This window comes from Corvus kubaryi, unplaced genomic scaffold, assembly GCF_017639235.1.
Source record: "Corvus kubaryi isolate FWS band 111438036 unplaced genomic scaffold, C.kubaryi_AGA036_p1.0 split3-37296, whole genome shotgun sequence".
In the NCBI taxonomy this organism is placed as follows: Eukaryota; Metazoa; Chordata; class Aves; order Passeriformes; family Corvidae; genus Corvus; species Corvus kubaryi.
In genome coordinates, this window is record NW_024582086.1 from 521,391 (window position 1) to 534,967 (window position 13,577).

Sequence of the window (13,577 nt, forward strand, 5' to 3'; positions counted from 1 at the left end):
ACGGTGCCGCCGCCGGGAGCGGCGGGCGCGGCGGGGCCGCGGAGGCGGGCGGCGGGCGGCAGGGCTGGCGGGGCGAGTCGCGGGGGTCGCCGCAGCAGCTGGCGGAGCGGTACGCGGACCTGGCGGCCAGCCACAGCGAGGCGCTGCGGCAGCGGGAGGAGCGCGAGTGGCACAACGCGCGGCTGCGCCAGGAGAACGCGCGGCTGCGGCTGGAGAATCGCCGCCTGCGCCGCGAGAACCGCTGCCTCTTCCGACAGGCCCTGCTGGGGCCCGGCCCTGACAAGCCCCCCGCCGACCCGGGCGAGGAGGCGGAGGCCCTGCGCGCCCAGCTGGGGCGGCTGCAGGAGAAGCACCGCCGGGCCTTGCGGCACCTGCGGCGCTGCCGGGCCGCCGGCGGGCCCGAGGCCTCGGGAGCCGAGGACGGGGAGTTGGACGAGCTACTGCTGGAGGAGGACGATCAGCCGCTGGATAAGAAGAGCCTGGTGCCGGCCGTGTAGGCGGCCCCGGTGGAGGGGGCGGCGCCGGCCAGCGCTGCCGGCCCTCCCCGCCGCCACGGGGTAGGGGCGGGTCACCCCCTCCTTGCTCTCGGCTTTGACCGTCTTGCGGTGCGAGTGGGCTCTCCTCAGCTCCCTCGCTCGAAACGGGCCCTTCCCACGGAAAGGGTGGGGAAGGAGTTAAGGTTTTTTAATCCTTTTCCCAGATGTATACCCAGGAAGCGCTGACGGTGATCGAGGAGAACCAGGTTCATGTGGGAAACTGACGCTTGGAAGACGAGAGGAATCCCTCAAAGCGGCTGTTGTCATGGAGAAAAGAAGCGCGGTGAACAGAGCACTTGATCTCGTGTCATCCCACAGCACTGAACTGTGCTTCCTTTGGGGACCAGCTGTGGATCACCTTTTTTTTCTTGAGTTAGCGACTGTCGTGTAGGCTTCAAGAGCCATGGAGACTGACTAGTTCTTAGTAGTCGGTGTATGTTAGGCAGAGGAGTGGAGGAAGCTTGAAAGCTTTTGTCAGTGCTCCAGTAAAAGTTGATGATCATTTGAACTATGAATTGCCTTGGACACTTAACTCCAGAACACTATTTGTATTTTTAATGATGGACTTTGTTCACTATCACATGAATACTGATTTGAATTTCACATTTTCACACAAAACTGCAGCTAATCAATAAAATTACGATACACCAAATGATTGTCCTCAGTGTGAATTTTTAACGGAGTTTTTTTGAAATGGTAGGTGAAGTGCCCTTCAGGTCATTGCAGTGTGCCTTCTCAAAGCCCAAAGAATTGTTGGGGTTTTTTTACTGTACCTTTATTATCTACTGTTTGGAAGGAAATTAGTTATTTTTCAGACCTGTGTTTCACTAGAAAGTTTGCTGGTTGAAATAAACCCTTTTGAAGAACTGACAGGTTGGTTTTGTAATATTTCCTTATTTTTTATGTCAGTTATAGGCTGTCTAGTGCCTTCAGGTTTGAGATTGGTTTCTTAAAGCTTTAGAAGCCAAGATCTGTTTCAGCTCAAGTTGAAACTAATGTGAAAAGGTGAAATTCCATTATTTTCTACAAGTATCTTTGAGACTATACTGAAAAGAGCTGTTTCTTCACGTTATGTCAGCATAACCCTCTGATCATAAGTGACTGTAGTGCTTGTTAAGTATGTGGATCTGCAGGCTCAAGTGCATTCTCCAAATGGAAAAACAATTTGGTACAGTACGGTCAATATCTCCTAATGAAAAAGTGTGGGTGGTGATGTCTGGTTGTGGTTTTTGTTTTGTAAACTTAAGTATTCTCAGAAAATACTAGCTAAATGCTCAAGAACTACAGTACCTACAATACCATCAGGATTGTCTTGCCTTAATAGCAGTTTCCAGTAAAGTACGAATACCCAAGTGATGTACAGATTCTGTCGAAGTAGGACAAGATAGGACTCTGTTAAGATACAATGCTAGAAAAATGTAACTGTGTCAGGCATCCTTTTCAAAAGTTGCAGGTATTGGCACATAGAAAAGAGGAGAGATCCTGGGCTTTTCTGATAGGATATGCAATTCTTTTTAACTAAACTTCTGTGACACTTGCATTAAATGGACTTCTGCAAGAGTACTACGTTCTTTGGAAGCTTGAATAAAGGATTCTTTACTTTTATATAAATCTTGATAGATAAACAAAACGGCAGGTTACAGAGAGAAAAATATTTCAGTAAGATTCAAATTAATATAAAAAGCCAGAGAAAAGATTTGGAATATTTATTCAAATTGCTGCTTCCATGTGGACTGCAGGAAATAATCCCTTGATTCAGTTAAGCTGCAAAAGTTTCATTTAACTATTTAACCAGTTACCTGATCTGGTTATTTAAATTTGGTTTTGAGAACAAAATACAAATTTAGGAAATTCCTTTAGTGAGATGGTGCAAAAAGCAGTACTTCACTACAGTGTCCCCCACGTAATGGTTCACAAGTGATGGCTTTCCTTCATGGCACACTTGCATGATCCTTGTCTATAGGAAGTTACATATACTGAGACTTACAGAAAAAGTGTATTTTTTGGGCTATAACTGTTCAAGCATCCCATCTGGATTTGTCTATGGATTAGTTCTAATAGTAGCTTGATACCACAAGCATGTTCAGCCAAAACCCTTAGAACTGATGGTTGGTAGAAAACACAGAGTTTGGAACTGCCTGACACACTACCGCATCTACACATCTGAAGTGCTGGGAGAGGTGGTACTACTGCTGTGTGAAGAGCTTTTACCTTACTTTACTTTTGGTTAAGGTCTGTTTTATTTTCTGTTGTTCTGCTTTGTGTTCAATAAGCAGTCAAATCTTGAAGGTCCAGACCTCACTTCTTACTCCCAAATTTTGTCTGTAATTCTCTTCATCACCTTCTGGACTAGGTTAAGTATTTTTCCTTTGTTTTAGTTGTTGTGGTAGTGTCTCCATGTTTCAGTGTCTTGCAGTGTTGAGCCTTTCTTCCTCTGGGCTGAGTGAATGCTGCTTCGCTGGATTTGGTAGAGAGTGCATGAGAGAACAGAACTAGTACAATATTGTCTCTGCGTCCCTCTCGGTGATGTACCCACTCGGCACGGCCAGCTCTGGACGCAGCAGGCTGCGGGGCCAGCCTCCGGAAACTGGGAGGCCAGAGGTCTGGCTCGTGGGTCCTTCTACGGGACCAAGGCAACAAAGGCAGGTGGTGGAAGAAGGAGGCAGGCTCAGTTCTGGGTGAAATCCGGAAGGTTTATTGTGCCCTCCAACAGGAGACTTCGCCTACCGGGGGTGCCCAGCAGAGAGCAACCCGGAAGGCTAGCACAGGAGGTTTTATGGAGGGGTGGCGACAAGGGAGGGATCACAAAAACAGCCAATCAGAGAAGGGGAGGGTGTGGTAAACAAGGTGAAGGGCACACAAGGGAACCAATCTTGGGAAAGTAAGGGAGGGACTCTCTCCCCAAGACCAATCACTCGACCCCCCGGCCAGGACTTCCTAGAAGCTTGGGAGGAGTGCCAGAGCGACTGGCGGGGTTCTGGGAGGAGACAAAGCTAGCACATAGGGCAATTATCATGAAACTGGGAAGGCGCCAACTGGGATGTTACAATAATACAAAATCTAAGGGGAGACCCAGACCAAACCAAACCGAACACACTCCCACACAATATACTGAAAAAGAAGAACCCAGAACAATGCTATCCTATTGTCCTTTTGTTTTATAATTTCTGTTCTTTGCTTCAAAATAAATTGAGTTGTATACTGAAATTTTCAAAACTCTGAATTTCAAAGTCATGGTTTTTGTCATGTTTTTGATTCTAGATTTTAAGTACCTATCTCTCTGCATAGTTACCTGAAAAAAGGAAAACTTTTTTTTTAAATTTGCTAACAGCAAATTTAATATATTTTGTTTTACACTGAATTAGAATTTTATATGGGTGTGATTTTGTATACAGGTAAGTTTTTTTTATTAGAAAATGGATTGAATATAGGTTTGGATTTGGGGTTTGGGTTTTGTTCAGTATTGTTTTTTTCTTTCCCCACATAAATACATAGAAACATAGCAATATATAAAATATGTATTAGGCAATAATATCTTTTCATTACTTTGCAGTGTTTAAAATATCAGTACTTTCTCAACTTTCTTTGACATACATAAATTCACAGAGGCAAACAGAAGCAAAAATGTTGTAGTCATTCACTTCATTGCTAACAACGAAGTGAAAGACTACAACAGAACTATTTTCTTTTATTCCTTAAGAAAGTGTTCAGTCTTAGCTGTAGACTTTTCTTACGCTTCTGTCCTGTACATCATATTAAGAAATTATGATGAAATGTATAGTTAAAAAAGTTATATGTGTGGAAGCTATATTAAAAATACATTTAAGACTTCTGGGGCCATGTGTGAATTTGATTCTTGAATTACTTTAAAACATGCATATGAACAGAATGGCTCAGTGTTAGTGCTATATTTCACATACATTCTATTGCTCTTTTGAGACCTAATTTAAGTTTCATTAAATATTGCACTCTGAAGGAGTTCTTTGTCCACTGTGTTCATCTCCTTGAATGTGCTAGGGCCTCACAGTGCTGTATCTGCCCACAGAGAATAATGAAATAAATTAAATGTCTTTGTATGATAAACTAACGCCATTCAGAATAGTTTAATTTGGCTACTTTCCTACCAAGGCAGTCATCTGTTACTCTTCCCTCTCCATCTATCTCACTGTGTTCAGTATCCCCTGTTGTGTTTGTTCAGTTCAGTAAAGATATTTGCAAGATGTATAGAAAGTCTTCTGTTCCTAATTTGCATGTGATTTAAAGTAGTGATTTAAAGCTGCATTTTTAGTGTTCACAAATTAGTAAGATCTTTCCTGTATATTTTTAAGTGATAACTGGTATCTGCATTGTAATATTGGGAAGTTTAGGTGTAGCTGCCCTTGAAACATTGTTCAGTAAAATATCCAAATAGCCCTTACTGCCACATCACTTCCAAAATAAAACCCTCTATCATTCAGAGAATAATAGCAGCATCTGATTATAAAGCTCTTTCTAAAAAAGCTTGCCACTGGTATTATTTCATGACTTTCAAGGCCAGTTGTTTGCTCTTTGTGCTGCCAAGAGTCTTTGTGCAGTCAGAATGTAGTTGTAGCAGAAAAGAAGATAAAACGCATTACATTTAGAGAACATAAAGAGGCTATTTAGATATAGCTATATAGGAGGGACTATGTTATAAATCTGGGAAAATGCCAAATCAGTTGGATAATCCAGAGAGAGAGAACATTTTCAGAGAGATAATTACTGTGGAAAGATGTGACCATCAAACAACAGCTAATGGAATTACTATATTCATGTATATTGATGTATTTTTAATGAATAAAAATATTGAATGCAAATTTGGATAGAGTAAAAGATTTGCACTGAGGAAAAATTCAACTGTGTCATGCACTGACATGTCTTTGAAGTGAGGGCAAGCTTTGGAGAGCTGCTCTACAAACAATCCTTAGCCCCTGCTGAGATTATTAGCAGTGGTGCTCATTAAGGTTAATTTATTTCATGTGGAAGTTTGTGAGGGCCAGAAGACTGAGCATGTCCATTGTATAAATGCTGCAGAATTTTCAATGACCTCAGGTGCTTCCCATAGTTGTTTGCAATTTATCACCTAGATTAGCACAACTCTTAAGCACCCTGTGTAGTATCGGTTCATAATAGGGAAATGAGCTACAATCAGCCAGCAGCATCCAGGTGCTGTGCTTTGACAAACTCACTTCTAAGTGCCTGACCCAGCCTAATCCTGATTAGTGTGTAAGTGCTCAGGGCATACCCAGAGGTGAGGTGATTGCAAAGTGATGACTGCCTGCAGAAATTATATGGGCTACTGAAATAACTGTGTTTGTTCCTGAATTGTAAATACTTAGCTGTGTCTGGCTTCTTTCTTCCTTATTATGTTTGCAATAGTTTTTCTATGCTGTGGTCAGAATCATCTCTGTGGGTGTTCGTTAATTGTTTCCTCATCTTGAAGATAGTCAAACCATTCTGCTTAGCTACAGAAAGCTTCAATCCCAGCTGAGGTTCTATGACCTGTAATTTTGAATTTTTATTATTTCTTTTCCTTCAGAAGTGATGGATTTTTATTTTTTTTTAATTGTCAAAAATCTTACCTTGCTTTTACACTTTGAGGGAGTTTTGCTGCACTTCACTGGTGAGGAAGAAATTATTCAGGGTGGATGCTGTAAAATCATTTAAAATCAGAGCAGTATACTTGAAATGTCACTTTTAAAGTGACTTTTAAACACTTTAAAAGTCCGTAAGTAAGATGCAAAAAAAAAAGCAGAAGTTTTCAAAGAAATCCTATGGAAGATTTTTGTTATCTTTGCATTTAATTTTTTTTAGTGATGCAAGAACTATCACTTCAGCAACTGTTAAGTACTGTATTACTTTGCATGGTAAACATGAGTGACTGGATCTACTGTAGGGCTCAGGTACATAAAATCTAAAATAAGGCACTAAAAACACCACAGGTGCTCAAAAATTTAAAGGTAAGTTTTTTACTACCTAAAGCAGACCCAAAAGGCTCTCTTCATTTGTCAGAGAAAGATTTTGCCTATTTTACTTTTTAAAAGTCTCTGTTTATTGTGAAAGAAGCAGCTGCAAAACCAGTGTAAAAGTCAAATGTGACCCTGAGTCTTGTATTCCAGTGCTGAAAAAGGCACTAGCAATTGGAGTGTGCATGAAAAGCTGCTGATCTCCTGGATATGCGTAGATGTGCTTGGATAAATTTTAGTAGTCTTTGGCTTGGAGAACATGCACACAGGGGATGAAGAGGAGGGCTTCAGGTGTCAGTCATTGTTGTTGCTAGCCTTGTTTTGGTACCAGAGAGGCTTTTGTTTGTGTTTTGCCTGAAAGAGTTTTATTTCAGCTTTTAGCTGAAGAAGCTTTTGTGCCCTCAGCGGATGTTTCTCTGTCTCCTCAGTAGCTGCTGCTTAGGGCAAAATGAAGAATCTTGCAAGATCTATTGCCCGCCACTTAAGAGACTATAAGAGTGGCTAGAAAGAGACTGAATATATCTGGTTAAAGAACAGACAGGAGCGCTGCTGACCATATGGGCAAGAAGCCCTTGTTGCACTGACGATTGCCATGTAAAGGATGCTAATAAAAATGCTAGACTCCACAAAAACGGTAAAGGAAAATCTCGCAGTGGTGCAGCAAAGTTGCATACAAGCTCTTACAGGAAAGGGAAATGTGTTTATTTCCAAAAATTAAATCAAAATTAGGTTTACCCATTCACATTCATCCTTTCATAAGGAAAAACTCATAAGGACTGAGATACATGCATCTGGCAGCCTAGCCCCAAAACACATACAACATTTTTTCTGTCTCCACTCAGCCCTTACATGAATTCTTGGGTGAGACATAGGGCAGAAAATACTATCTTACAAGTCTGCTTCTCCAGTGTTTTCAGGTTGGCTAGCATTTACTAACTTTTTATATAGTTTTTTTGTGCCCTTTATGAGCTGGCTGTAAGTAGTGTTTCCATTCCACCCCAGTAAATTATCAAGGCTTTGTCTCCTGGCCTAAGCAGCCTGAGAAAGTGCACACAGGCATATGGTGGGGTCTCTATGACCCGGTAGTGTAGGTGCCATTCTTACTGCTCTTCTGCAATTTGTTCCTTTTATTTGTTCCCCCACCCAGTGACGTAACGACTTAAGGCACAGACTCAGACCACCAAGGAATCTGGACATTTAAAGAAAAGAGCTGGTTCTATACACTTCTTCCAGAGCCAGTATTTCTTTACATGGTATTTTTCACTAAGCGACCTATCACACATTGCCATGTCAGTAACACACTTTCTTAATGCTCTTATATGGGGGTGATCATGAGCCTTTCAGGTGTCTGTCAGTTTTGGGCAGGCTCCTCTCTGCAGGGCTCTGCCGTGTGGCATCTCCTCCCACCAAGGTCAGGCAGAGACCAGCTTCTCTGTGCTGCCGTGGCGTTCTGCAGGCTCAGCCCACCGTCTGCAGCTCAATTCTATCCTATCTTTCCCCACAACCCAGAGACTTACCCCCCTCTACCACACAGAACCATCCTGACTTTTCTGTTACAGATCTCTAGAGCAGATTCCAATGTGCCCTGGACTGCTCTGTTTTTGAATGGATTGGCACAAAGAGCACTTTTCAACTGCATTCAGGACTGCATTTGAAGCTAAATTAATGCCTGTTCTCAAATGCAGGGAACTGCATTGAACGGATGCACTCAACTCTCAAACTACAATCACATGAGTTTTATTTCTGTACTTTGTACATTAAATTTTACCAGGAGCTTGAAGTTTTCCCTTTCTGTATGCCAAGCAGCACTGTAATCTCAGAGAAACTGAATATATCATTGTGTTAACCTGTGCTTACTGCCAAATAGGATTGGAAGTCTTTATGTTTCCCCACGTGTTAAGCTATTCTGAGCAGCTTGTTCAGTACCAGTTCACAAAGCAGTTCTCAGGCGTTAGACACAATGAAAAATATAGGCAAGCTGCTGTTTTATTAGGAAAACACAGCTGAGGAGTCTCACACAACAACTTAAAGCTTAGAGAGCTTATTCAAGATGTGGCTTTGGTACTTGGCATAAAGAAATTTCAATTCATTATCTCACTTTCTAAGAGCTTGCTCAGCTTTGACAGTGGGAAACAGTGTCTCTGAGACAGAAAGGAAACATTTTGCTGATCTGCCTAAATGATTAATTTACTGATAACAGAAGCCTCAGTTCAGTGGGTATAAGGGAGCTGGGCTCTCAGACTTTCCTACAGAGAGCTCCTGCACAGCGGTTTCTAATGGTGCTACCTGTTAATTCATGTTAATTAATTTCTATATTTTCTTCCCCCCGCCACCTTCATAGTTCCTACCTTTAATTCTCTTTTAACAATCCTATTTTAAAGTAAGTTGATTTTCATCCGTCATTTTTAATTGTAGGGAATTTTTAACTTGTTTTGCTCTTTAGAACTGTTAAGAAAAGAGGTTCACAACACAGATGGGTTCAGTTGATTCAGGGAATCAACTCTTAACTTTAAAAGATTTCCATATACTGTGTGAGTATACTGAAAAAATAAAGGCGATTTTTAGGATAGGAGAGATGTTACCCTGAGGGTGTTGACTGACAAAGCCTACACACTGGTTTTCTTAACATTATTTGTAAATAAAGTCCTTACTATCACTACTGATTCCTCAGAAAGAAAAAGGTGAGCTTCTGATGTGGAATTTGAAAATGTGTAATTCTGTCTGTAAGGGAACAACTAGCCAAAATACTGTCATTGTGCACTCTTTGCAATAAAAAGAAATAAAACAGAGACCAGGAAAGCTGCCAGTTTTTCTGCATAAAACTGTGTGAGTTAAGCTATAATGTGTATATGTAGCTTTAACTCATGATAAAGTTTGATCATGAACACATGATCTCGAGTCTCTGCAATCACTTTATGAACTTACCTAATTTTTTTCCTCTTTAGGCAGAGGTATGAAAACTGTCCTTTTCGTGCTATCTCTTTTCAGTGACATGATTGTTCAGTACATTTATGCAGTCTCAGACTTTTTTCACTAACACATTTCTTTTCAAAGCAGGAATTTTAGTAATTTAGATAGGAGCTGTCCAAATAAGAAATTTCTTTTTAGCTACTAGCATAAATTTTGTGAAATGAAATTCAGGTCATGATGCAGCTTATTAGGAATCTCATTTAACTGAATCTATGAGGGTTGTATGGTTGCAAAGTTATGACAACTGCAAGCTTCAGTGATGCTGGCTCACTAGAAAATTTGTTGGACATGCATTTAGAATAATCTTCTCTGGAATGTTAAGTACATTATACAGTGCTTTTTGATTGAAATGGCTCACAAACTTTCTGGAATACAGAAGGTATTAGAGAAAGTTGTTTGTACAGCTGAATTTTTTGAAAAACAATGTGCACCAATGTGGAAGATAATGAGATAGTGTGGTTCAGTAATCACTGATTGAGCTGAGTCATGACCATTAAAAGCAAGAGTGAGGTTAAGTTCAGCACATCAGTTAAACACAGTTAACTAACATGTTGCAGAGCAGTGGACATTTCTCCTTAGCTGCCTCATTCTTTTTTCTGAGTAATCCTTCATAATTTGAAGAAAAGGTTAAATGCCATGTAGTGAAGCTGTGCACCACTGCAGATCTGGAGACTGTGCCATTTTTATAAGATCTGTAGGAGACAGCTTTTCACCTGCAAGTTCACAACTTGGCAACTTTTACCAGATAACTGAGTGAGAGTACACATTAATACATATTAATATTAGTACATATTAATGTTACTGGGAGTACATATTAATAATATGAGGAAAAATAGTGGAGGGTACTAGAAGGTGGATAAGGGCTGTGTAGTTTTGTATCTTTGCAATGGTGGTAGGAGTACATGCATGTGTATATGTGAATGCATACACATACAGACTCTAATCTTTATATGGAATTTTTTATATAACAGCTTTTCTGAATACACACCCAAATACACACCAAGTTACAGGATCGAAATATTCTCTCTGCATGGCTGTCTTCTAGGATTTCTGATTCCACTTCTATTTCAGTGTGCTACAGCTTTCAGGAACCAGGAGCATATGCTTGCTTGTGTTCAGATTTCTATGAAGGTCGTGGTGGCAAAATAGGTTTTGTGAGCCTGTCCTTCCTCCATCCCCACTGGTTATCACCAGTACTTAAAGCAAAGATCTGAAGGCATCCAAAGACAATGGTGGAGTCCAGACAAAAGATTTCATAGATGAGTATTTCTTTACTCTATGCTTCCCACCTGGAGATTCACTGAATTCTTATTTCCTTTTCTCCCAAGGATGCTGGAGATGGCACATTCTCATTTCAGCGTGATTTGATTAATTTTCTAGGGATTAAATTGTTTTAAGATTTTATGTCTGTAGTTATACTCTGCTCAGCTTGGAAATTTTTTGCTTTATTTCTCATTTTTTTCCTTCTTGCTATGCACCTGTTGCTGACTATTGATTCTTTTAGATACTGCTAATGTTTTGGGAGACAGGGAAAAAGTTATTTATTCATACAACAGTCTTTTGGAAGCCAGCGTAAGTACTGGCCTGAGAAAAGCAAATAAAATTTGACCCTTCTGAAGTGATGGTATTATACTGATAGTTTGTGTTTGTTTTGCAAAAGAATAATCACTAAAATGAGTTCTACTTGCCCTAAAGCTGGGGATTAAAGGTGACAAAGCTGCATAATCTGGATTTGCCTTAAATGTGTCATAAATCTGGGAACTATAAAGAATGCAATTTCTTAATATCTGGGTAAGTCTTTCTATGTTACAGCTGAAAAGTGGAGATCAGGGTGCCTAGATAACAGGTTGCCCATAACCGATTTTTGTGCTAGGTTTCAAGTTTCAATTAAACTTTAAAAATTATAAAATAAAATATGCAAAATACTCTAAAAAATTTACAGATTGATGTATTTAATTTTCCCACGCTTTTAATCTGTATTCAGCTAAAATTGATGTGCATGGCTGCCAATCTATTCCAGATAGACATTCCTCATTCTGTTGCCGATTTCATTCCTTACTGAAAAGTAGTCCTTAAATACTCCCCAAGTGAAGATTTGTTGCCATCATGGAAACACGGTATTCCTTTTTCAGCTGTGGTAGTCCTGTTTTACCCTAGAAATTGAAACCTACATGTCCTTAACATTAAACTGTTTTTGTGCTTGCTGAGTGATGTATCTCATCAGGTTCTACGGACTTGTGAGCCTTCAGGTTCCTCAGATGGACTTGAACCTGCTCCTCTCCTAGAGTGGGTCATTCTACATTCTCCCAGTATCTGCCTTGGCCTTCAGCAAGTTATTAAATCTACCCTACCAGTGTAGGGGTTCTTCATAAATCTGTTCTGCTAAAATAGTAACTGGCATTATTGGTTAAGAGAAGAAGGGCACTCATGGTGGAATCATAATTTTTTAAAATGCTGATGCCTAACACTCAAAAATGTAAGAGATAGTCCCTGTCCCTGAGTTAGGTGACAAGTTCTGTTGGTATTTCTGTGAAAAAACAGTGCAGTTTGGACTAAAGCAAATAAAAATCAGGGTAACAGTTTTGCATTTTGTCAGTCAGGAATCCCATGTCTTTTGTGTTTTCCATAAAGAATGGTTTTCTTATTTTTCTGCACACTTCTAACAAATAGCTCTATCTTAACTGATTTGGAAATAATTTGCCTGAAAATCTCACTCATTTAGTTCTACAGAAAATATATTTTTATTGTGTTTACTAAATAAAAACACCTAATCATTATTGAAATGCTGCTTGCATTTTAGCTTCATGGAAGTGAGATTGGATTTATAATGAAACCCATCTTCATGGTATGTCTTACAAGTGGAAACTCTGTCTGTAACAGAAGCAGTAATAGTATTTTTCTCATTATATTGTTTCACTGAACTGAGATCTACCATGCAAGAACATGACAATAAAATCAATCTGAATTGGTACTCTGTAGAGCTTAATAGCAAATGGTTTTGGGAAAAATTATAAGAGGTCATCAAATTCAATGTGGTATTTCTTCCATTATACTTGATCAATTTCTAGTTGTCAGTGTTTCAGAGAGTTTTGAGGTGACTGTAGAGTATGGGGAAAGTTATACTGAAGGAATAGAAGAATGAACAGTGCAGGAAAAAAATGAAGACACGGGAAAGAGGTGATAAAAGTAAGTAATAACTTGTTGAATCATTTACATCACAAACTGGAAAGAAATTAGTGAAATTACAGACTGGGGCTTGAGGAGGATGTTCAGTAAGGAGATGAGAAGGGGAAATGAGCACAAAGGAATAGGTAAATTAAAAAATGCAAGCAGTATTAAAGTGTAAAATTTTATAAGCGGTGAAAAATTGTGAGGCAGGGTAACATCTTGAAAAAGAGTTAGTGGGGAAAGCTGCAAGATATATATTTTTTTCCTATTGAGTAAATTAAAGTGCTGTAAGATGATATAGAAAAAATCCCAAAGTGTGTAGAATGACCCATTTGATTGAGACAGTGTGGCTTTACCATCTTACTGGTTCTGCAATGCTGCTAAAGGGGCTCTTTGTGATCAGAGCTGGAGACAACTATGCTGAAATCTGAATATGTAGGCTGATAACCTTAATGAATAACTTCTACCAGGAACAGTCCTATGAAAGTCAGCTGAGATAATTGTTGTGTGAGGCTCTATATTGTGTAAGGATAATGCAGTGTGACTTATTAATCTAAAAAATATCTGGTGACAGGAGCAGAACAGTCAAATCAATATGGAACTGAAGATTATTCCCAAGAAATTTAGTTGTCACTGGTGACGAAGTAGCTAATCTAGATAGTTGCTGTGAACATGACAGCTGTGGTAATAAATGACTGAATATTCGCTGAACTGTTGTTTATACATGGAATCATGTTTTACAGCGATAGAAGTCTAGTCACTATAAACCCTGAATAAAGGTACATGTGTGAAAGAAGAGGACTGAAAACTGCACTTAATAAAATGTAGTTGTGCGACTATTTGCTTGCCTCAACAGCCTGAGGATGGCTGTGCCATAACACCCACATCCCCTTCCCTGATGTCAGACTTCACTTGCTGG

General features: G+C 40.0%; 1 protein-coding gene across 1 annotated transcript; it reads left to right on the forward strand.

Moving 5' to 3' along the window:
• Window positions 1-2: 2 nt before the first annotated feature.
• Window positions 3-1,188, forward strand: TUSC1 (tumor suppressor candidate 1; the record flags this gene model as incomplete). The annotated part of the gene is made up of 2 exons (XM_042015275.1): window positions 3-557; window positions 701-1,188. A coding segment is annotated over one exon (495 nt), but the record flags the coding sequence as incomplete, so codon positions are not given.
• Between the last annotated feature and the right edge of the window lie 12,389 nt (window positions 1,189-13,577).